We start from the raw sequence: 25125 nt of genomic DNA on the forward strand, positions 1-25125 counted from the left end.
GACCATATTCTGAAAGAGCAGTCTTTAAGCTTTAAAATGATGTATAACTCAAATCAAATGGACTCTCCTAACCTATCTAAATATTGGAAAGAAAGCACAAACTCAGGAAAGGTGTGAACTGAGAAAAGAGGCTCTAAAGTACAGTGTCTATTCAAGCACTTAATCTTTACCAAACCGTGCTGGCTGTGCGATGAATAGGACAAAAAACAGGAAGTAAACCCCCAGAGTAACAACAATGAAGGGATTATCAGATTAAACTGAAATTGAGCATGCCTCATTAACATATTCTGTCCATAATAAATACCAACTTTCAAAGCAGTAGCACTATCCTTTCAAAAGTTATTAGAGTTGAAAGTGAAGAGTGAGGACAAGGTTTTTCAGAAATGAAAAAGGGATTCTAAAGACGCACCTAATCACACTATTCTACCAAAAATGTTCGAGATAAACTGCTAAAAAAACACACTTTCCTGCCCGTTTTATGATACCACATTTTAGCATAATGTAAAAAAAGACCCGCTCTTTCAGAAAATATGAAAAAGTCAAGCTCGGCTAGGTTGACCCATTTCACTTATTTTCAGTCCTCACGCAAAATCAGTGTGTGCGACTTTTTGTTCGTTTTGAGGTGCACGGTCACATTTGTAGTAACATGTCATTGCTGGCAAGGAGGTGATAAAATTGAGCGCATCAATATAAAAGTGAATTTAGAACTGACAGTATGTATATAGGTAAAATCACAAGAATTTGTAATGCCATCTTGGTTTTGGTTGGTACTGGGTGATTTCAAGTTCGGTGCTAGTGCTAGTGCTAGTGCTATCTCAGCACTAGCACCGGCGATAAAACCGAACTTGAAATCACGTCAGTGTTGGGAGTTGACCTAAAAAATCATGACGTATTTCCGGTTGCTGGTGCTGGGCTGGGTGTTGAATGTCGTCTGCTTAACCGAGCTCCGCCGTCTGTGTTAATAGCGATTTATGTGCTTTTTCCTTATTGACTAACACTAGCCCCTAGGGATTATCATTTTCTTCATTTCAAGTTCGGTCCTGGTGTTAGCGTTGCCGTGCGAGACCCGTATTCACTTCCATAAGAGATGCACGTTTTACTTGCAAAGTCTATGCTAATGCAATGGTCACCCACGTAAAGAACACGAATACTACAGACATGGCCATAGAAATCTTAGCCTGGGAGCAAAATAAAGATAATTGTGTTTTAAAGAAGGGATGAAATTTGTGGCATTTTAATCAGTATTCCTCGTTACTTGTCTAAAACTATGCAGTTTTGGCTACATCTTTTTATATTTGACTTCAACTATCGGCCATCACTTTTTTCGTTGCGCAATTCCCGCGGAGCTCGCGGTGCTGTGATTCCAACACCTAGTGCTGGTGATCGATAATTTTGATCGGTATCGCCTCGTTAATCTGACCATTGGTGTTGGAGGTCGATTTAAGGCTGTTATTTGGCTGCTAGCACTAGCACTAGCACTAGCACCGAACTTGAAATCACCCACTGTTGAGCAAAGCGTATTTCTGAGAATGTACAACATGGTATTGTTTGGAACATGTATTAAAAAAAATATAGCATATTTTTGAAATTTTCTTTGCAATTCATTACCCAATTTTTTGGAGGTGATATGCTCAGAGAAAGATGAAGACAATGATTAGATGAGAGTGAATGCTGAAGATTGCAATACAAACTTTCGGCTTTATTGATAATCATATCAGGGCTGCTCGTCAGCCGTTTGAACGCCATGTAAACCAAACTCTGTATACTGTCACTGCACTAACGCAGCAAGACACACTAACGCAGCATGGCAATGCTGTCTATGCACATCTATAAGAATGTGTGTACATTCGCAATGAATACCACGACAAACCTCACCCTGCAAAAGTACATACATGTACACAATGTACCATCATCTTTGATTAGTTATGGCTTCACTTGATTTAATAGCAGGGACACATCATTTTATGCTTCATACTGTTGTGCATGAAGACTTTGATTAGATGGTTGAAAACGTTGAAAACTTCACTAAAGGGATGCTTTGCATTTTATTTGATAGACAAAAAGTGTATTACTATGTAAATGTTTGCATTCTATGTGTGCAGTACTGCTTGCTATTGCAACGTGATTTTCAAATTTCCAGTACATTATGTATTATGTAAAGTATTAAAGAAACTGAAATACAAGGGAAACCCTGTTGTGACAAGGTTGCTGGGACATCCCATTTACACCCCATTAAAATCGATACCTCACTGTAAACGTACTAAAAGTGAGACCAGCCAAATACAGTAATGGAAAATTGGGACCGCCAAATTCACCTTGATAAAAGTGGCACCTCGTAAGCAAATCTGTTACAACAGGATTTTTGTCCTTATCCGTTCCTATCATAAAGACTATTGATTCACATATGTACCTACCTACCATGTATTTCTGAATTCCTGAGTATGATCATCAGTTGATAGTGACTCATCAGTGAAGCATACCCCAGTAGAATATTGAAATAGAATGTAATTTGGGTATTTTTTCCCATTCACATTGTATTGAATTAAGATTGTGAGAGACAGAGAAGTTAATCAATGAATGGGATTATAAATGTTTTCAATTCTGTGTGTGTGTGTTTGTGTTCAAATGAAGCACTTTAACATGAAACCAAGGTCTGTGACCAACTCATATATGAATGCTATTTTTACAAATTTGTCATGTCAAATTCAATTACATCAATGAGAGTACTATTGTGATTATAAAAGTTTAAATGAAATAGATTTTTAACTTCCTCATATTTCTGAGCATACAATGTAATCCCTGTTGTGATAGCTTTGGTTATTTGTCTTTTGTAGACCCAGAGTTCTTGCAATGGCGGGGAAATGTATGTACCATATGTCAAAAAAAAAAAATTACAATGGGACCATCCGCAATGATATCTTTAAAAATAGTGAATCAATCTACATACAAATTCAGGGTATGAAACTATAACTCATTGCCCACATCTTGCAGAAAACCCCGTTCGATTTGCTTCAATGGTCAAAGAGAAATGAGGAATTTTGTAGAGGATGTCAGGAATCTCTTCCCTCCAAGTTTTGTCTATTGTATTCACACACAAGAGCATCGAAGTGCTCAACTTGGAAGAATCAGACTCATGACATGCTTTACAACAATCCATATTTCTCTATGACCACTGAACCAAATTGGATGGGGTTTTCTGCAAAATAGAGCTAAGATGTTATATTTTAAGACCTTGAAGTAGCATTTACATTGTAGACAGTTTAATCATATTGGGTGTTATCAATGTGAAAATCTGATTGTAATTTTTTTAGGGGACATACTGTACATGTACATTCATACATAAGTATGACCTGTGTTATCATGAATTTTGATTGTAATTGACAAAGCTTTTGTGGCTTAATGTAGATCTGTGGCTTCTGCTTGGGTGTGGGTGAAGGAGTAGTATGCCATGAAAGATATCTTATCCTGGAGATAAAATTTCTGTATTATTTGTACATATAAATATGGGCAAATGTGCCGTGAAATAAATACAAATGTACATTACTGCTGAATAGCATTTCATCTGTCATGAACTTTTGTTTCATTCTGTTTTCCTTTTCTCCCCTGTTCTCTAATTATTAAGACATGGTCTATTAATTACATGTTTTCATTTAAAATGGTGGGGGCAGAAAGGCAAAGCCATAACAAATGCTAACATGATTACACAAAATGTTAGTTTGACAAGTCACAGAGACATTTGCATTTTGTAAGACATTGTGGGAAGGGACCTGGGTTCCTTGTTCTTCAGTCTGACCACAAAATCTCCTATGGATTAAACCGGAGAGCAATAACTGACAAGCTGTTGATCAGGCCAAGGATGCTCCAACCAAAACACATGGGAATGCAAAGTATTTCATATTTACAGTATGACAACAAATTATCTACATTGTATTTCTTTACATGAAAACAAACCAACACACACACACACACAACAACAACATATGATAGATATGATAGAAAAATATGAATTGCAACATCACAATAGAGTACAAGAAAAACAAACTTTATTTCATACTTTCTAGCATCTTTATAATACAATTGCAAATGAAAGTTCTTTATTACAAGATACACACACATGATTGACAAAAAATGATGCAACATAGATCGTGACATTTTGAAGCAAAGTTTTCAGAGGCAGTTCATAACTGGTAAGTTGCTGTAGAGACAGACTGATACCTCATGATACAGTGTGGCAGATATTTAAGGGCACACATTTTGCTCAGCAATGTGAAGTAGTGTGTCACTCAAAGCTTAAAGGGGAAGTCCACCTTGAAATATATTTTGTGTGAATAGAAGCAGAGAAATCAGAGGAATGGGACAGCAAAAGTTTGAGCACATTCTGATAGAAACTTTTTAAGAAGAAAGTTTATTTGTTTTGTGGTTGTGATCAATCAAACACAGATGGGCAATTCAATGATGTCACATGTGAGCTCAACCCAACTTGCTCTGGACATAAGACTCCAATTATAACAAAGTCCTCAGGACTGGCAGTTTTCTTTCATTACATCAAAATGTCATAGCAAAATAGTGAAGTATATAAAGATATGTAGAGGATGATTTTATGACCTGAATATTTACTTCATTATGACAAGGACTCTGTTACAACTGTGTTTGTTATAACAGGAGTGCACTTTATTGGAAAATAAGAAATTTACATTTTCCCATCTACTAATAAAATTCATAACTGTAAATACACTCTTACTACAATCATTGTGAATCTTTTTTTCTGTAGTACCACAGCATGCAGGAAATAATATTCTGTCACCAGTAATAAAAAAAGATATTTTATGAAATTTATGCACTTGGAAGGTGAGCTCACATGCGACATTGTCAACTTGTTTGACTGATCACACCATCTAAATGTCATTACTTTCATCAATACTGATACTAATTGGAATTTGGTTAAACTTTCACAATCTTGTACCAATAAGTTTTGTAGTTCTATTCAACAACCTTATGTGGAGTAGACATCCCCTTTCATACCAATTCTCTATACTGCATAGTTAAATTGCACTATATGTGCAATTATAAATGACTAGTACATAACATGAAAAAAACAGAGACAAACAGCACATACTCCTAGAGCTACCTGTCAACAGCATATTAGTACATAGGTCTCATCCAGTGTAACCTGTTGTGACTGAAACATAGATGAAACATACTTTCAAATACCTTTTTTTTTAAATTATAGAGAGGGAGGAAATGTCCACTGAAATGTCGGATACCAGGCACGTAATATATTGCTGCAATGCATTTCACCACCACCACCTGCCTTGCTTCCAATGCTTACTTCATCCTTCTTTCATGTTTATCATTAAAGGTCCCGCGACACACAAACTTTGGCTTAAATAATATGTTTTTATGGATTATCTAAAGCCGATTACCATGATACGCGCCATGAAAGTGACCTTGACAGCTGAAGAATGCTGCAACTATCAGCTCAAATTTATTCCCTTGACACCACTGTCGCCCCGCCCCCTGAAAACAGCGAAAGTGTTGGGAGTGCGATAATCCGAAGTCACGTGACCACGTGACGTTGGCAAAGGAAGGCTGCGCTGCGATTGCTTGCTCCTCCGAGCTCGCTCTCCCGCATCACCGCATATTGTTCTACACACTCGACTCGTACTCGGCTGTCTATTGTCGCAGAAAAGTTTCGGAAGTTCGAAGTTTTCTTTTCTGTCAATTAAAATGCCTACTCGCTGTATTGTTGCTGGGTGCAGCAACACCTCAAAGGATGGAGTAAGCCTTCCCTTTTTCCCCCGGGATCCCAAATTGCGCAAAATTTGGACTCAATGGGTACGAATCACTCGAGGAAATTGGAATGGGCCTTCGGAATCAAGTGCCGTGTGTGGGGCGCATTTCACTGAAGACGACTACGAGGACACAGGACTATATTTGCAGTTCAACATCAAGAAAACCAGACGGTGAAGGCGAATGCTGTCCCAACAATTAAAAGTCATCCGTCAGCCTCTTCCACAAAGTCAAAGAGAACAAGGAAAAGTAGAAATTACGCGGTGCGTAATATATGTCCCCGCCGGAAGTAGCATTTAGTAGCAAAATGTACAATATAGGTAAAAAGATGAAGGTCAAAGGTCAAAGAAGTCAAAGGTCAAAATTCTATGTAGAAGTTTTGAAGCCCTCACCTAGTGCCATCACATAAAGCAAACGGAATCGAAATCGGGTTAGAAATGGCGAAGGAGTAGCATTTTGTAGCCAATGTACAATATAGGTAAAAAAATCAAGGTCAAAGGTCAAAGAAGTCAAAGGTCAAAATTCTGTGTAGAAGTTTTGAAGCCCTCACCTAGTGCCATCACATAAAGCAAACGGAATCGAAATCGGGTTACAAATGGCGAAGGAGTAGCATTTGGTAGCAAAATGTACAATACAGGTCAAAAATCAAGGTCAAAGGTCAAAGAAGTCAAAGGTCAAAATTCTGTGTAGAAGTTTTGAAGCCCTCACCTAGTGCCATCACTTAAAGCAAACGGAATTGAAATCGGGTTACAAATGGCGAAGGAGTAGCATTTTGTAGCAAAACGTACAATATAGGTCAAAAATCAAGGTCAAAGGTCAAAGAAGTCAAAGGTCAAAATTCTGTGTAGAAGTTTTGAAGCCCTCACCTAGTGCCATCACATAAAGCAAACGGAATCAAAATCGGGTAAGAAATGGCGAAGGAGTAGCATTTTGTAGGCAATGTACAATGTAGGTCAAAAATCAAGGTCAAAGGTCAAAGAAGTCAAAGGTCAAAATTCTGTGTAGAAGTTTTGAAGCCCTCACCTAGTGCCATCATATAAAGCAAACGGAATCAAAATCGGGTTAGAAATGGCGAAGGAGTAGCATTTTGAAGCAAAATGTACAATATAAGTCAAAGGTCAAGGTCAAAGGTCACAACTGAAATTCTGTATAGAAGTTTCAAAGCTCCCATGTAGTGCTATCATATAAAGCAAACAGAATCAAAATCGGGTTAGAAATGGCGAAGGAGTAGCATTTTGAACATTTTGATCACACACGGACGCACACACGGACGGACACACGGACGGACGGACACACGGACACACACACGTACGGAGCCCGTTTCATAGTCCCCTGCTCGAACTCGTTCGGCGGGGACAACAAGCACTGCCACCAGATCCGTTTTGGAGAAAAAGAGAGAGATGGAAGTAAGTAGGGCCTATAACATACATAGTCTACGGTAGTCTCATAAACTTTCTGAGCACGCAGCAGCGATTTATTACTGTCTGCACCCAGGCCCAGGGCCAGGGAGGAGGTGACCTCCCTGCTGCGACAGTGTTGTGACGCTGTCGGAGTGATGTGTGCGAAACCAATTACTAACAGGCCCCATTTTGTCAAAAGATAAAATCAATTATAAATTTCCGTAATACAGGTTGCCATAGACTTATGATAGAAATCAACTATATAATCAATTATAACTCTCCATAAAATAGGGCTCTAGATCGTAGATTACCGACTAAAGTACATTGTATTTTGCAGTGATTGTGTGGTATAACTAGAAGGTTCAATACCTAGGTAGGTCGTAGGGAGCTAGTAATGAACTCTAACAGAATCTTTGGTAGGACACTATGACTTGTATGATGATCGAGAGCGCAGTGTAATGTTACTGAAACCAAGAAGAACATTTCACTTCCTGTGTACATTCATTTTGCTCTGTACACAATGACTTGTCATAAACAAGCCATTGAACTTGAACAGTCACAAAGCTCTTTTCTATTCATGGGATGCTGGTAGTAAGACAGCAGCTCTTGAATAATCACTCATGTTCTAGACACCATTGACAATAGTCATACAATTCACACCTGGTCTGCCCTCTGCACTAGTCCTTTATACACCTTATCCCCCTCACAACATACAAGCAACGAAAGCCAATAACCTAAAAAAAAAAAAGAGATAAAAAGTCAAGGGCTACCAAAAAGAAAGTTGCAGAATGCACAATCTGCAGTACAGCAAATATTCATTGAGTGGACTCCCACCTCCATTCCAAACACCATAATGAAACGGGAGCAACCCATGAAGAAGATGAAAAAAGTGCAAAGAATGGAGGAACTCAAATTAAAAAAGAAGAGAACCTCTTTGGACGTTTCAAAGAGCACCTACGATGCTTTGGAAGATAAACAGCAGTCGTGTCAGAATGTAGTCAACAACTGAAGAAGATAGGATCAGATACATGGGGACTGGCATCCCTTCTCAAATGCAAAAGAATAGTCTTGCCTAAAGACAGCCCAAAGACAGCCCAAAGACAGCCCTTAACAACATCCACTGCCTACAGAAGGTTTGCAGTTGGGCGCAGTTGGACGATACCATCAGCACAAAACTTGGTAAATGACGAAAGAATATCAGGAGAGTCCCGATGCTTGCCAAAATGTATGGAAACGGCTTGCAAACAGCAATCGTGGATCAGGAAGCCAAAATGTGAATGCCATTAGTACTAAGGTGCTGACAATGGACGAAGTCAAGCAGATAGATTCTGCCTTAAGGAACCTGGCGTTATGCATTTGAAGTGAACTGCACGAAGGTCACATTGTGACAACCAAAGATGTCATGCTCTTTTTGGGACTTCTTGATCCTGACAAATTTCTTTGTCAATGCTTAGAGGAGTGGGGTCATCTCTAACACTACAAATGGGAACAGCAATGATGCCAGATCAGAGGTTGTGGAGACGAAACATGCACTGAAGGTTGGGGAGCACAAAACGTGACCACGCTGTTTCTGAATGCTAACAAAAAAAAAAAAAATTGAAGGTACAATCAGCAAAAAACTTGGCGTCATGCGAAAAAGTATAAGAAAAGTCCTAATGCTTGCTGAAATGTACGGAAGCGGCTTGCAAACAACAATCATGTAGATGACATCAGTGATAAGGTGCTGACTGTGAAGGAAATCAAGCACATATCACGAAGACTACAAAATTGGGCCAGACCCTTGAACAAAAAAGCAAGATTGTGGGCACAGCAGCAGAGATGCTACTGACAGACATTCATAAGACTTTCGTTACACTGGTGAATAAGGGCCTCTCTCTGAGAGACCCTTCAGAAAGATGAGAAAGATAACAAAAACTGATAAGAGCAAAGAATGGAGTACCCCTGATCAGAGAAGATGAGGACCTCTTTGGATGTTTTCAAAAGCACCTGCGATGCTTTGGAAGAAAAACAGCAACTGCATCACAATACAGTCAACAACTGAAGAAGATAGGCAGTGTGACAATCAAAGATGTCATGTTATTTCGGGACTTCCTGATCCTGAGGATTCTCTCTCTGCCAATGCCCACAGGAGTAGGGTTATCTCCAACATCACAATTGGGCATTACAATGATGCCAGATAAGAGGTTGTGGAAGGGAAACATGCACTGAAGATCAGAGAGCACAAAACAACTCAAAAGTTTGCCAATAGAAATTGTGATACTGCAAATGGTTAACTATCTACAGGGAGAAAGGGAGACCCTTAATGCCTGGCTACTTCTTTGAATGTGAAGGGAAGGACAGCCCTTTCTTTCTGAGCAACACTGGTACAAAGATGACAAAGTTGGGTCAGACACTTGGACAAAGAGGCAAGATGGGGGTGCGACAGTTTAGAGGTGTTACCGCAAAACATTCAGAAGACTGCTGTGACACTGGCACATGAGGACCTATCACTGAGGAAGAGAGAGAAAGAGACTACCAGCCAACTTCATGTGTCATGGGGTACCAGTCCAACAGAACTACTACAAGGCTAGGCAAAAGGTGAAATGGAACCGTTTGACAATTGTAGCATGCATCGTGAGCATCGTAAGTGGATGTATCTGCACCTCTCTTTGCATCTGGACCTTTCTCTCTGCACCTCTCTACACTCCTTTCTCTCAAGGGTGGTAGTCGAGCAATAGGGTTGAAGGCTGTGCCAGTGTTTAATGAGTAACATAATACTTTATAGTATTTTGCTGATGAACAGTAGTATGTCAGATAAATAAACATTAGGATAAATAATAAACTAAACAAATTTTGTCTAGTTCATAGTATTTTGCTTTGGGGCATTCCTGCTCCAGAATGTCTTTGCTTTTTTTTTTCACTTATACCTTGTTTTTCCTTGATACACACTGCTCTGCTCCTTCACATATCTTATTTGGCTGATATACATCATTGTATACTTCACCCAATTAAAAGAAATAAAAATACTCCCTACATTATATCATCCGCACATTACATATTTCATCCTACACATTGTTTTTCCGTGATACACACTGCTCTGTTCTTTTGACCATCATATTCTGCTGACATACTTTATCATATGCCCCACCCGATTTCTTATTTTCCCTAAGTTTAATACTCCCTATATTTCATATTGTCCGTATTGAATATTTGCATTTTCATCACCATACTAAATACTGCAGTCGCTTAATTGTCCTTTTTGCAGGCAGTGGTAATGGGGAGATTTTCATCACCGAACACCAGCAGACAATTATCTTTCTCATAGAATGTTATTTAATGTTTTTTCTTCTGTTCAATATTAAAGCGAACAGACATGCGTAGTACATAAATCTCTGTGTTATCTATTTTGCGCTGGACAATGCTCTCTCCTTTTTTCCCACTGACTTCCATTAGTTTCACTATAAAGCACATGCAGGCCACTGTTGGGTGTTTTTCTTGCTCGTACAGTTCCCCCTCCATAGATACTCTGTTGTCCTTTCATACTCATTTTAGACAGTAAGCCTATAGTGAGGATTTTCTCAGCACTCATCGCAAGCATTCCATTGAAGCTCTCCGGAGAATTCCCTTCCTTTCTTGCAATAACAATATATGAGTTCAGCACCTCACACAAGCCAATGCCCTCTATCATAGCTTCTATTATTCCTCCTCACACCCATCCTGATCCCTTCATCAATAAGTAGAATCAGGGCTCTGTGTCTGTGGCATTTACTTGCATTACGTATTTGCTTGCCCTGTTCTCTTCATTTCTCCTTCCTTTGGTATTTCTGTTCCAATGCACTAACAAGATGTAGGTCTAGTTCAATCAGCCTCAACTAGTATGGAGGACCCTGATCCTAATGATGCTCTTTTCATTCCATTCAAAAGGAATAAAAGATCAAGGAAAGACACAATATCCCTCAACAACGAAGAATTCCACACTCCTTCATGACCACTCCTTTCACTCCTCGTCACAATAACCGGAATCGACAAGAACATAACCCAAACTAACCCCGTTCAGATTGCGAGAGAGATCAACCGCATCGCAGGACACGTCATTCAAGTACAACATCATCCTAAATCTTTTGTCATCAAATGCGCAAACTTAAAACAGGTCTATGCATTCTATGCTACTACCAACTTCTGCAACACTTCCGTGTCCATTTCTAACATCAATACCTCCCTTAGCTCAACAAAGAGACTAATCAAGTGCATTCCTGTAGATCTATCAGATGATTTGATTTGTCAAGAACTAAGTGACCAACGCTGCATCCACGAAAGATTAATAACACCTCTATGCAACATCCGCCATCATAGTGACTTTCAAATCGAAATCTCTTTCTCCAGCTGTCTCCTTAGGTTATGAATGATTTCAAGTATCTACATGTATTTCTGAATGCAAAAGAATTGTTTTGCCAAAGCATGGTCGACAAGCACACCCACTGCCTACAGAAATATTGTAGTTTGGCACTGGTTGACGATTCTATCGGGAAACAACTTGGCATCTGTTACATCACTACATGTGGCAAACCTCCTGATCTTGGGGGGCAATCCAGATACTGAGCCAAAACAGAGGACAATCCAGACAATCTGGAGACTGGCTCAATTCTTGGTGTCATACCAACAACTGAGGGAACTATCATACAAAGTGTTTGAATTGCACAGACTGGTGTTGATCAACTGATTGAGTTTGCAGATCAGAGTACAGCAACAAAAAAGAAGATAAAGTCCAGAAATCTTTTGGATTTCAAACTTGAGTCTCATAATTCAGCTAATCTAGCAGTCTGTAGTTGCAAACCTAGGTGAGGCAAGGTAGCAGACGTTCAGGTCTCTGACAAATGGTGTGCACAAGAAGATGGTGAAAATGAATGGCCCGCTTGATCTGGACCAGAAGCAGTTCTAGGATAAGGCTCACCACATGGGTCTTAGCAGAAGCCAAAGATCTTGATGTGGATCACTTTATCAATCTGTGGAGGAGTTGTGATTCAGGAAGATAAATGGCAGTTGCATCAGAATACAGTCAACAACTGAAGAAGATAGGACCAGATATCCTGGTACTGGCATCCCTTTTCAAAGAGACAACATGAGTTGTCATTTGAGATAGTTGCTGTTAATTTATTCAGATGGATTTAAATGGATTAAATTTGAGACAGCAAATAATAACTGCAGTATAAATATTATACTTTTAACTGCAAAAAAGTAGAAAAGCACAATCAATTATGCTTTATCAGATTACTTTGTCTGAAGGATCAAATATACCAGATTAAAAGATAGGAAACAAACATGCGCAACTGTCTGCATCACGCAGTAATATTAGGAAGAGTTCCTACTCCTAACACCTCCCTAGTCCTATTGCAAAGTCTCTCCATATGTTCCAGGATTTGAACTAAATTTCCATAATACTGACAAAATGGATGCAGTTGATGCAAATGGCTTGTTTGGAGTCCAAACTGTCACCAAACTGGCAAAACATTTCCACGAAAAACAGCAGGCACAACAAAAATAATCTGCATCGTCCAAACTATTCTGCTGTATAGAGTACGATAGGAATGGGGCAGGGGAGCACTGTTCGCGAATCCTTTGAGCCATCTCCAACACTTTCCAGAAATGCTACTAGCTCATGCTATACACATTTTCTCACCCCTGCAAATCATAAAATTCAGTAAATAGGAATAACTGTTGGGAGAAAATAATGCAAAATTGGTGAATTTCACCAATCTCCCATACATCACTAAGAGTAGATCTTGACAAAAATAGGAACACAAGGTTGAATGAAGCTTTTTTTTCCCTTTCCATTATATGGGAATAGTTGGCAGGTATGCTCTTCAAAATCATAGTGGCATATCATCGACAGCATTCACCCCTCCATATGCTCAATCACATCAATTGGCATGATCTGGAAGCTAAGGCAATTAGGTGGATTGGAAATACATTTTTGCATGTGACCTAAACAAAGCACTTGATATTTGTAATTTCAAATTAAGTAGGTCATTTATGTTGTTGCTGTGGTAACCTGGTATCCTGAAACAAGAACACTATTGCCTATGATGCACATATTGATCCTGTGGAAATGAGTTGGCAATCTAAAGCATAATGTTTCAGGTTAAATTCTGATTTGTTTCGCTGGGTTTGGTGTCACCCCCAACCCCCTGATTAAATGGACTTGATGTCAACTTTTATAAAACTAACTGTGATCCCCGAATTGCTATATATCAATAACTTCCAATATACCAGCTCAACATCATGCCTCAAATAGCAGAGGCTTGATCCCCCCCCCCCCACCCCCCTTAGGAGGCTACTTTTACAATCCAGAGAATGATGGAATATAGGATATTTATAGCAAATGATGCACATAGGATGGGTAAAACTGACTACAGTTTATGAGTCTAATCATACTCTGCCACACAGGGTACAAAATATCACACATCAAACTGCAGAGGACTCCTCAGCATCCTTTCCTGTATTTCCAGATGAAATCATTCCAAATATGTAGTACTGTCAAAATGCTCTCCCAGCAGCTGTTTTTATCAAACTTAAATCGGCAAGAAGCAAATCCCTCCAACATCCTCATGAAGGTTCCTAGCGTGGGGAGAACAGTAAATGGAATGATACAAAAATACAATCTCAACAGTGTCTTTTATCTCTTTTTCCTGTGTCACACTTCACGTTTGGATGGATGACAATCATCACAGGCCCTCTCCGGCTGATATTGCACCTGCAGCTGCCACCGTCTCCTTGCCCTCCAGTGTCATCTGTTTGAGGGCATCGTGTTTCTCTCGCAGCTTGCTCCGGTATAGTGCGTAGGCGTGGTCCAGCTTGGTCTGCAGGGATGCCATTGACGTACACGCCTCGACGGCTAGGAATTGAAGGAAAATTAAAAAGAGGGAAGGGGGTAAGCGAGATACATTGTAAGTGTGACAAGATACAAAAGAGAGCTGCTTTATAGTGATTATCAAAAACTTCCACTAGATTGAGTTTTCATCACTTTTGCAGGTAAAATCAGAAATATATTACCACACTCTGCTACAAATTCATTCATTGTAAAAAAGTAATACAAAAAGATGGATATGTTGGGCCCACATGTTTCCTTTCTGTTCTTCGCATAGATACAATGCATGAATTGTTGACAGTACAAACACAATTCTAGGGCAATCTTCTTGCACACAAGTTGATGTTACCAGCTTGCTTTAACAGACTCAGTGGTTGCAAATCAAATTCAAAATAGTTACTTGGGAGTTTGCACATTTATGTTTTGCTCTGGGTGCCTCAGCGGCCAAGCCATAGCCTTGGAGAGGGCCTGTATGTTATTCTCCGGAAAGCTATAAAGAACTCACCATTCACAAAGTTCTGCTGACCGTGTCTCAGGGGTTGTGGGACGAGGACGCCGAACCACAGCAAGGGATCAGTGGGCACCCTCGGCCGCGTATCGTCTTGGTCCGATGTCTTGAGGTTCTGCATCTCAGTCCCCAGTGACTCTATTTCGTCCTCCTGAGATGGCGATGTCTGTTTTCTCCTCCTTGTTGCTACAGCACAGATGGTTGAATGAGAATCATGTATTCGCAAAGGTCATCTCGATCATGTAGACTTAAAGGTACAGTTTACCACCAGGAGCAGTGATTTCAATAAATGTTATCACTAGTAGGTCAGTTGCATCACAAACATCCCGCCATATAAAAATTTGCAGTAAAACCTAAAATATAAGGAGATATCACTATTTTTCTCACTAAACCATTACTCAGTTTATTCTAGAAACAATATTCAACAATACTTAACTTTGATTATCCTGATAAAATCTTTACATTGGGTGTTTCTATCCCTAACTCACATATTAGAACTATTTTGAAGCGCTAAAGCTGGGTTTTTGTTTCATCTGCAAATGGTAAATAATGTCTTAAAGATAGAGCTATAACCCATCAAGAACAGGAGAAAAATTGCAGTTTGTAGGAAAGTGGCATTTTGTTACTCCATATCTCACATTTTAGAAAGAAAAGATGGATTTGGCTTACCAGAATTTTCCAATTTAGTTAACAAGGGAACTTCGATCTTCTAAAATGTGCTGCCAATTTACATATCAGCTACAAATTTAGCAGTTCCCTATTTAGAGAAACGATGGGCTCAATTAACAGAACTTTTTTCTTCTATCTTATAACACAGAAACAATGAATAGCTTAAAACACAGAAAGGTTGTTTCTGAGACTCAGTGGGTCTAAAGATGAGTAATGAGCACATAATTCTGTCAAAGATCAGCAGAGTAGAAGGGATATTTGATGATTAATGTGTTTATGGGGAAGGAAGTATATCAGGTCAATATTTCATTGACATCATAAGCATATCCTTAGTATAATGCTCACCAGATAATTGGGAACTGCATTAGTGGGAACAGTGCTTATGTGCAACAAACTTCAATGTAACAAACTTATTATGCATTATTTTCACCATGTAATGTCAACCACTAACCGCTTTATCATATGATCTGGTTCAACACATCCATTATTTCTTGAACACTACTACTTTTAAGGATGAAAATACCAGAGAAAGTTCCTTACAGCTGACCTGATTAAACAAAAGCAATTTTTAATGTCTATGCTGGAAAAAAAAAAAAAAGTTTTGCAGTGCATAAGAATGTACACTGTAAATACATGTAAGTACAATGCTGTACATATGTTTTGCACATTATATATTGATATCATTATTACTATTATCATTATCATTATCATTATCATTATCATTACCATTATCATTATTGTTATCATCATCATCATCATTATTATGTGGCGGTATAGAATGCTGCAACTTGGTTTAGCATGAGTTATGTGTGACTCTGGTAGTACCAAATGTTAGCAGTTAATCAGATCTTGTTTCCATTCTCTTCATAAAATGCTTGTGGAATCTTAAATGCTTGCGAAACATCAATGGGTATTGTTTGTGCAAGTGTTACAATGTAAGTACACAAACACACACACACACGTTTTAACTTGTTTAGTTGCACAGCACCGACACTTTTAGCTCTCCATGAACCCACTTCCTTTTCAACCCACCGAGTGGACTCTGTACTCAAGAGGGAGTCAGATGTCAATGTAAGAGAAAAAAACATACCTGTGATATCAGGCTTTGTGTCCGACATCAGCTGGTTGGATCCTGATTCACTTCCTTCTACCGACTTCCTCTCCGAGCGGCTCAGGGGTTTTGTACGGACAACCTCAAATGAATGGTGATTGCCCTTGTCCCTGAAATAAAGGATATTCATTCAGAGATCACTTACCACAAGTTTTGATTTCAGTCACTTATATTTGCCCTCTGCCGAGACAAAAGTCACTAGTCACACAAACGGGTATGAGAGTAGGAGCACTTTGGTTCAGGAAGAACAGAAAGTACACATCATGTTAATCTATCATCATAATTGTTTCAAGTTGTAGTACAGCCGGGTAAAATCATTTATCCTCTCTCCATACGTACAGGTACTGGATTGAGATCTACTGTAATGCCGAATGAGATTTAATGCTCGTTTGATCTACATTCTTACACCCTATTGATTATGGAACATCATCTTCACACAGATTCTGTCACAATATCAGTGATTGTGTGTGAGGTTAAATGGGCAAGATATTAGTTCATGAGAGAAATACTGAAAGTTGAGGTCTGCAGGGAATCAAAAGTTAACAGATCTGCTCATCTGTAGAAGTTGCAACTATAATGTCAAATTCCATGCCTTTCTGGTTCTATTCCGTTCATACATCCTCCATGCTATTGTACAAAGTGCTTTCTCAAGGAAAATTTAACAATGGATTACCAGTGAAAGTGTACTTTATTTCAAAAATGGGTAATAGCTTTCATTGAAAATTACTTTATACATTGGACATTTGTACTGATTGGAGTCACAACCTTTCCTTTATCATATCATTTGTATACATATGACTAACATAGCTTAAATTTCACTCATGGTTGTTTCCTTTTCATAATTGTCATTTCTTTCTTGAATCTGACCTTTCATCTTTCCAGTGACTCCCCACTTTCCCCTTTTCCCTTCTCTGCATGCCTGCTATGGCAAGGAAGGAGTATTCCCATTTTATGGCAACCAACTCTGCTTGATAACTAACGTATTACAGGACATGTCAAGAGTGAATTACGTGGTGACAACATGCGCCAATGGGGTCATGGAGTTGGTGTCATACTGCACAGCACTCACGGCCCTGTTTCCCATAGAATAGCGCGCCTTGGATAGGTTGAAGAATCCCTGCAAGACGAGAATGAAATATGAGCTAGTGTAAATTTCTAATGTCGCATATATCACATATTACTCTAAAGATAAAAAGAAACAAATGTGGAGGAAACTCTTGGCATGAGAACAAAGAGACTAAAATTCTTGCTGTATGCTCAGTCATTTAACATTACATGATACAAACAAATCAACAGTACCAGGTAGTTAAATCATCACAACTTTGTTTTTGTTTATACATTGCAGTTGTTAAGGTGGCAGACATTTGTATTGGGCACAAAGGGACAGGAATTTGTAACTACATACAATGTGTATAACAAAGCAAATACTCTGAAGAAAAAGATATGGTTGATATCCTGTGGAAAAAGAACAAGAATGAAACATTGCTTCAACATTTTCCTTTTAGAGAATTTAACTGTCAGAAGGGTGTGTACAAAGTACAAATGTGTGAATAATTGTATGTCTGACTCTCATTTATGCTGAATATTTTGGCAAACAAGATTGCTACCTTACCTCTCTCACAAATTTCTCAAATCTTCTCCTCTGTTCAGACAGATCCTCCAAGATCTGGAAATAATTCACAGCCAGTTCATCCAGCTCCTCACACAATGCAGCAAGATCCATACTGGCTGGAGTGTTGATGGTGGGGTTCTCGTGTGCAGTGTCAACTACTGTAACTACATGTAGCTTGGGTTGCTGCCTGTCAGCTTCAAGTCCCCTCTTTGTATCCTTTACTACAGCTTTAGATTGTTACGGTAGAGAATAAAAATATGTTTATTGGCTTCTATCCACACAGCACAGGCTACGTACTGTTAAAAAAGAGGGTTCTATCAAACTGCCACATTGCATCCTAATGTCAAATTTAATCTCTGCTTTCACTCACACGTTACTGTCATGGCCTTAATAAAATCCTCACATTGAGCATGTTAAGCCGCCTGCTCCCTAACCCCAGGGCTGGGGCACTCTGTAACGTTACACAGTTATTGTGGGAGCCAGTGCAGTTGTTAACAATTGAACTACATCTGTACGTATTCAAATGGAAGCAAATTTAAGTATTTAAGTTGCATTTTATGCGCAATACTACCCAATATGAGATCAAAAATCCTAACAGTGTTACTATCCGCAGCTGGAATGTGACGGTGTGATGCGTTCGGGCAGGTCCAAGTTACCTGCTCCCCAAATTTCTAGGCCAACTATGATGGCCCTCGAGTTCTGCTGGAACACACTTTGTCTGGTCAAGAATGCAAAAAATAATTTACTGGAATTTGGAAATGCTTGAACATTAAAAGAGTACCGGTACCGATAATACAGGGCCGTACTGACCACCTGACTTATATCATCTTAACCTTTTAGACCCTACTTATAATATAAGTTATATGTTTGCATTAATTTTTATCAACTGTTTATCATATTCATAGCCTATCACTGTATCAGCAGAAACAAGTGTTTTGACTTTTGTTTGTAGGCTCTAACCTTAGACTAGATTCGTAGTAAATTGTACATTTCCAAGTTAGTAGACGGCTAGAAAGACTACTAGACAAGGGTCTAGACAGTTCTGTGTCTGACTCAGAAGTGGTGACAATATTATGCCTCTTAAGAAACGCACAAATTAAAGCCCAAATTAACTCACCGAATGTGTAAGTTGATGATCCTTTATCTCTGATTTCGAAGTTTTCTGCTGACGCTAGCTTAGCTGTCAACAATGTGAATGTGCTTGATTTATCTGCGACGGGTGCATGCTTCGCGCGATCGCGCGCGCACACGCGGTCGGACAAGCGCACGCAAAACTGCATTCAGATTGTACTCCGATCCTCGGACGGGAAACGGCTCGCCGAGCCGGAGCTCTCCCGCACTCCACTGCACTGGCCGTGGCTAATCTGCTCCTTTCTTCCACCTTGCTACACGGCTACCGCATTGCGCTTGTTGCAGCATAAACATTATACAAGCGAAGCGAAATTGCGTAATCACCGCCCGAGTGCCGCGGATGCGATGGTACAGAGCATAGTAAATAGTCAGTATGTTTTACAGTAGAAAGCTTCAGAACTTCTTAAAAAAGTGGCCTGGCAGACAAACTTTTGGCATCTACCGGTTCCTCCCCATATTCTTCGTGACTGGAGCCTGCTTGGAGTGGGTAATGATCAATGCTAGAATTGCACCGGGAAGAGAAACATTTTGTAAGTCTGTGTGATGTGGTGAGGGGTGGTTAATATAAGCATAGACCTAGTCCCATTATATTAGTTTTTTTGTGTAGTTTTTCACTTGAATTTTTTTTATGTTATGAAAGAAATTTTCGCCTTGTTAGACCTAGATCTATATATGGTATTTCTATAGAATACGATAGTGTACTTTACACCGTCGCACCTTTTTTAACCCCTGGATCTCCATCCAATTACCAACACATCTAGAGTCTTATGAATTTACTAGTCTATGTATGTAATGTAGTCTCCAAAAAAGTTGAATAGAAGGTAGAACCCCTGGATCTAACACCTTTTTTTTTTTTTTTTTACAAGTGTCGGAAAATCGTTGGAAAATCTTGATCACTTGAAATGCTGCTCTGTACACAAGCACAGTAAGAATACGTTCTGCGCATGCACTTGGGGTTGATCATTTGTTCTAAATGTAGACACACAGCGGCTTTTTCTATGGTGTCGTTGAAAAGCTAAAAGTTGTTTTTCTCTTTTCCTCAGCCAAGTCTTGCAGTTGTATTGTCCCTGTAGCTTCAAAGTGGTTGAGTGACATGTGTGCGCGAGTGGGTGCTGCATGCTGCCACTTATACCCTCTTTCTTTTCCATCTTTTCTTCTTTCATTTTCAGGTAGAATCTATACCTAAATTTCCCTTTTCTTCCTATCAATCATTTGTGATTTCCCTCTTGTCTAACTTTCTCAATTTTCTATTTAACTGTACTTTCTGCCTAATTGTTGTTTGTTTCCTTCATGGGTTTTTCCCTCCAACTACGGGTCTTTCCTTTATATCCTCTCCAATATCTTCGTGTTAAGTGTTGTTCTAATGAATAATTTTCATTATTTCCTTTTCAACCTGGATATTTCTTTCTTTCCTTCCTATTCATCTTGCTTTCACACAGTTTTGATTCATCTCTCATTCTATTATTCTACCTTTTCTACCTTTTCTGTTTTTGATCTACTTATATTTTCTCTTTGCTTTCCTCTTTTCTTTTCAAACCTATCCATCTCTCCCTTGCTTTCTTTTATAATGCAAGTTTCTGTTCTTTCTTTCCTTCCATTTCTTTTAGTGTACTCTCTCTTTTGTAAACCTTGTGTTTTATTTTTGTAGGTTTTTTGTATATTTTCTTTCTTTTCCCCCTTTTCCTAGCCTTATAGGCTTTATATTCTCTCACCCTTGTGTTAAAACCACATTTTTCACAATCTTCCTTCATTCACACTCATACACACCCTCACACACACACACACACACACACACACACACACATACACAGATACACACACAAACAACCCCAATCCTCAATCGCTGTTAGACCGCGACTCGGTACAAGCTGAGAGAAAGGTAGAAAAAGTATTATCTTTTCAAAGATTCCATAGAAGACCTTGCTCTGATCACTATGAAATAGCCACATTCAGATCGATCAGAGCACTTGTTGCTGTAAACGTGCTTTGTATACTGTGCTGCGCTGTCTGCTGCTCATGAGCAACACAGTTATCACAGAGCAAACTAGCTATGATCGACATATTCCAACAAGTGTAAAAGTTTCAAAACAGTGAAAATTCCTTTTCTACTGTCCTTGAATCTCACTCAGATGCAAATATTCGTGGCTGTTTGATACTTAAGAGAGAGTTTGTGCGTTTTTGGAGATCAATTGACAAACAGATCTGTGCAAAAGTACACCAGCACCATGTGTATAATATATCTATACCACGTGTCCCGAAAAAAGCAGAACGGTGGATTTTCAGTACCTTGTGTTCTTAAAGTGATATATTTTTTACATCATTAGAAAGAGCATCTTCTGCAGAGGACAATGATACTAAAATCATTAAATTTGGTTCAAAACTTTTTATTCTACACCCAATTCTGTAATTGCAGTCATTTTCAAATTTTGCTGGATTTTTGTGACGTATGAGAGAAGAATTTGGGTGCGAAACGCGTTCCATACGGTGTATTATGTAGGCCCATTGATCCATGTCAACAAACAATGCAGCTTTCACATTTGGTGCGGGCCAGGAAAAAAACAGTGTGTGTGAGTGCGTGTGTGTGTGTGTGTATGTGTGTGTAGTAGTAGTTGTACATTGAAGAGATCATGTGCGGCTGAAGTTTTATGTTGGGGCCTATTAGCATTAATATTGTTATCATGAACTATGAAATTCAAAGGAAGAGTTCCTTACACACGTATGTTTGCCACCACCCCCCCCCCCCAAATTGTGTTTGGTTTAATCTTGTTTTGTTTTTGTCTTTTGTTTTTGCTCTTTTCCAACATTCTACAAGAGTGTGACATTTTTAATAAAGGTTGAGTCAAAATAGGGTATGGTATTGTAGGGGGCAGCATTAATAAAGAAATATTAGATACAAATGCTTTAACCCAAACCCAACCCTAACACTCAGATCTTGGGATCCACATTTATTTGGCATACCCTAGCATGCATAAAGCTCCGTAATCCAGCATAGAACCCATTTGTTCCACGTTTCTCTCTCTATTAGGGCCTGAGCAGTGTACACTATTGGAATACTATTTCCAACTATGGTGCACTCTTTACGCTGTTATTTTCATGTAGATATTTTCACGAATGAGGAGGTCATGGACGTTTTCGTGAATTGATGCCGACACTAACATAAATACACTGCATGTATTACTCTAGCCCATGGAGTTTTTTTTTTGCGTGTTGTTAAATTCATGATCCAACTGTGATTCACGAAATTCACAGAAATTAAACCCTCACGAAAATAACAGCTTACAGTATGTAAGATATAAGGGAATCAGTGTTAAGACAAAGAGGATCACACTTAAAGTATTATGATTTCTTAAACCAATATAATTTCTTTGGATTTTAACCCCCCCCCCCCCCCCCCAGCTGCCCATTTAAAAGATAAATATCTTTTAGATTACCAGTTTGATTTAATCATTCTTTCTGTAATCCAGATGACGTGTACAGAAGAAAGGAATCTGAGCGCCAGTATGCAAAGAAACTAGAGCAAGAGCTGGCAAACGAAAATTAGCAACAAAACATCATCAAGTCTGTTGGACTAAAAGCAACTGAAGGCGTAGACTTAGCCCACCCTCTCTGCTGAGGAAGAAGAGGGGAACATCTGTGAAGCACGGTGCAGAAACATCCACCTGATCATGCCTGCAGGAGTGGATTGGCTACCGTACCTCAAGTTTATGACAGCCAGTATGCTGTCCATGTTCCTTGGAGCACAGCTGGTTCATTCCTACTACAAACCAGAGCTGGTGAGTTGTCTGTTGTATACTGTCGACATGCCTACTTTAGCAACTCTCACCTTTCTTCAAAAGTCTTTTCTTCTTCTCCCTCTATTCTTCCAGGTATGCTATGAAATTCAAAGGCTAACCTAGATTTACTTTCAGTATGCCATTAAGATGATAATGACTATGATGATGGCACTGACAATGGTAATGATGATGACGTTAAAGATCAACAAGTCAACATTGCATGAAATGAAAACCAGTGGCGGATCCAGAGGGGGGCGCAACCGGCGCATGCCCCCCCCCCCTTTATTTTTTTCGTATAAAACAAAAGAAATAAAAAGGACAAAATGAAATGAAACCCAGAAGTGGCACCAGAAACATTAGTTGCGCCCCCCCCCCCCCCCCTTTTACAGAATTCCTGGATCCACCCCTGAAAACCTTGTTAGCACCAAAGTTAAGTAGGATTCCCAGTAGTGCATTTTATTCAATATAGTGGACTCCCGCTAAAACAAAGCCCTCAGGACTGGCAGTTTTCTTTCGTTATCAAAATTTTGTTATAACCAAACGAATAAACAATGAAAATACATGTACATATACCAGATAATGTTACAGCCTGAATTTTTTCTATGTTGTAACCAGAATTTCGTTTTAACTACACTGTATGTTTGTTATAACGGGAGTGCACTGTAGCAGGCATATGGGTATTTAGTTAGGGTGTCACACAACATGAAACTTTTTTTTCAAGTTCAACATGGCTCAACATGTGTAAGTGCTCTGGCTTTCATTGTTCTTCTAATCAGGATAACTTGCAATATTACTACACATGTACTCCTTCAACAGGGGATTCCCGAGATACCACCAAAACTGGGCGAGCTTGGAAGGATGCGGGACGAGGCCAAGAGGAGAAGACAGGAGCAAGCAAGGAAAGAGTCTGAAAACTCGTGACGAACACAGGGCATGATTCATGTGCCTGTATTTCTTCTATTTAAGTTAGATTCAGTCCTGGAAGAGAGACACCAAGTGCTTGTTGCATCTAACATAATATCATATTTGGCCATTAGTAGAGATTAACTGTCGGGTTGGTATGTGTTGCGGTGACCACCTTCTGTAATGTTTAAGATGGAGTTCAGCTCTATGCCAAGATTGCTAGACAGTATTATGAAGCTGTGCTCACTGCTTCTCACAATTGCAGCCTTGGTGTGGTGATTATTGTCACAATTTGCAGTTGTGAACTTTGTTCAAGGTACTGCTGTATTTCCCTAAGTTTTGCTCTCTAACCTGTGGAGTGATGTACAGGTAGAGTGAGGAAAGAAGTGTACTGCGTATTCACTAAAGTGCTTTGTTTTAAATGATCACACGCCAATCGCAAACCAACATTAGACGCTCTTTTAACTCTACTACATGTACTAGTACACTAGTAAGAGTAAACCATTTCTTTAAAGAAAAAAAAAAAACGAAACAAAGCACACACACACACACACACACACACACACACACATTCTTCAGTCTTTAAAACCATTGTTATTGACAAGGAATGTAGTGTGTTGTGTGTACATCCAAATGGGCACGTTTACACGATGTTTAAATTACAATGGGCAAGTTTTGTAATTTATTTGCAATCTTTTCTGTGTCAAAAAATCATTTGTTGCCTTTAAACATTGATAGAAGTCTCACATTTACCCTGGAAACCTCCAACGAATTATCATTGCCAGAGGAAAAAAGAAGTTTATACTGTATACAGGTTGTACCGGCATATGTATTTGTTAGTCTACAGTGCCAGGTACAGTATACGTATACAGTATACAGATGTCTTAAGTTTTACTTTAGTGCTGGATGGCTTTGAGCCCTTATGCTTTGAAAGACTACAAAGTAATAATATGTTCTATTAAAGGGATGGTACAGTATTGGCCGAGATGAGATTTGGGCTTCTAACTTTTTGCGAGATAACAAGAAACCACTTATGAAATAGTACAGACCATACCATTCTAAGAGGAATTCAAAGTTTATTTGATGACAATCGGTTTTGGAATGGCTGAGACATTCAAAAACAAAGTAAAAGAAAGCAATCATAATAAAAGGTGGGTCCCATCTTTTATTTGGATCGCTCTGTTCGGATATCTCAGCCATTTCAAAACCAGTTTTCATCAAATAAACGGATTCCTCTTGGAATTACACGCTCTTTCATATTTCTCAAGAAGTTTCTCATTATCCCACCAAAAAATGTTAGAAACCTGAAGTTAGGTATGAACCAAAACTATACTGTAGTAGTCACAATGAAGTCATCAAAAATTCATAAACCTTAGTACACTTC

The 25125-nt window shown here is 39.1% G+C and overlaps 1 protein-coding gene across 1 annotated transcript; it reads right to left on the reverse strand.

The window, feature by feature from the left end:
- Window positions 1–13499: 13499 nt before the first annotated feature.
- Window positions 13500–19110, reverse strand: LOC139709231 (coiled-coil domain-containing protein 115-like). The gene is made up of 6 exons (XM_071621185.1): window positions 19052–19110; window positions 17935–18161; window positions 17333–17439; window positions 16302–16432; window positions 14540–14728; window positions 13500–14061 (listed from the first exon to the last, which is right to left on the reverse strand). Exons 2-6 carry the CDS (start codon window positions 18043–18045, stop codon window positions 13892–13894), a joined length of 708 nt encoding a protein of 235 aa, XP_071477286.1. The 5' UTR covers window positions 18046–18161; window positions 19052–19110; the 3' UTR covers window positions 13500–13891.
- Between the last annotated feature and the right edge of the window lie 6015 nt (window positions 19111–25125).

This window comes from Diadema antillarum, unplaced genomic scaffold (genome assembly GCF_040938485.1).
Source record: "Diadema antillarum isolate AM-2024a unplaced genomic scaffold, OU_Dant_1.0 seq00001416_RagTag, whole genome shotgun sequence".
NCBI lineage: Eukaryota > Metazoa > Echinodermata > Echinoidea > Diadematoida > Diadematidae > Diadema > Diadema antillarum.

What these genes read in the sequence shown, in the direction of transcription:
- LOC139709231 (XM_071621185.1), bottom strand. Translation starts at nt 18,045, where the DNA reads ATGGATCTTGCTGCATTGTGTGAGGAGCTGGATGAACTGGCTGTGAAT. An exon ending in TTGGCGCATGTTGTCACCAC is followed by an intron (nt 16,433 to 17,332) that starts GTAATTCACTCT and finishes CCTTTATTTCAG; the next exon opens with GGACAAGGGCAATCACCATT. An exon ending in CACAAAGCCTGATATCACAG is followed by an intron (nt 14,729 to 16,301) that starts GTATGTTTTTTT and finishes TCTGTGCTGTAG; the next exon opens with CAACAAGGAGGAGAAAACAG.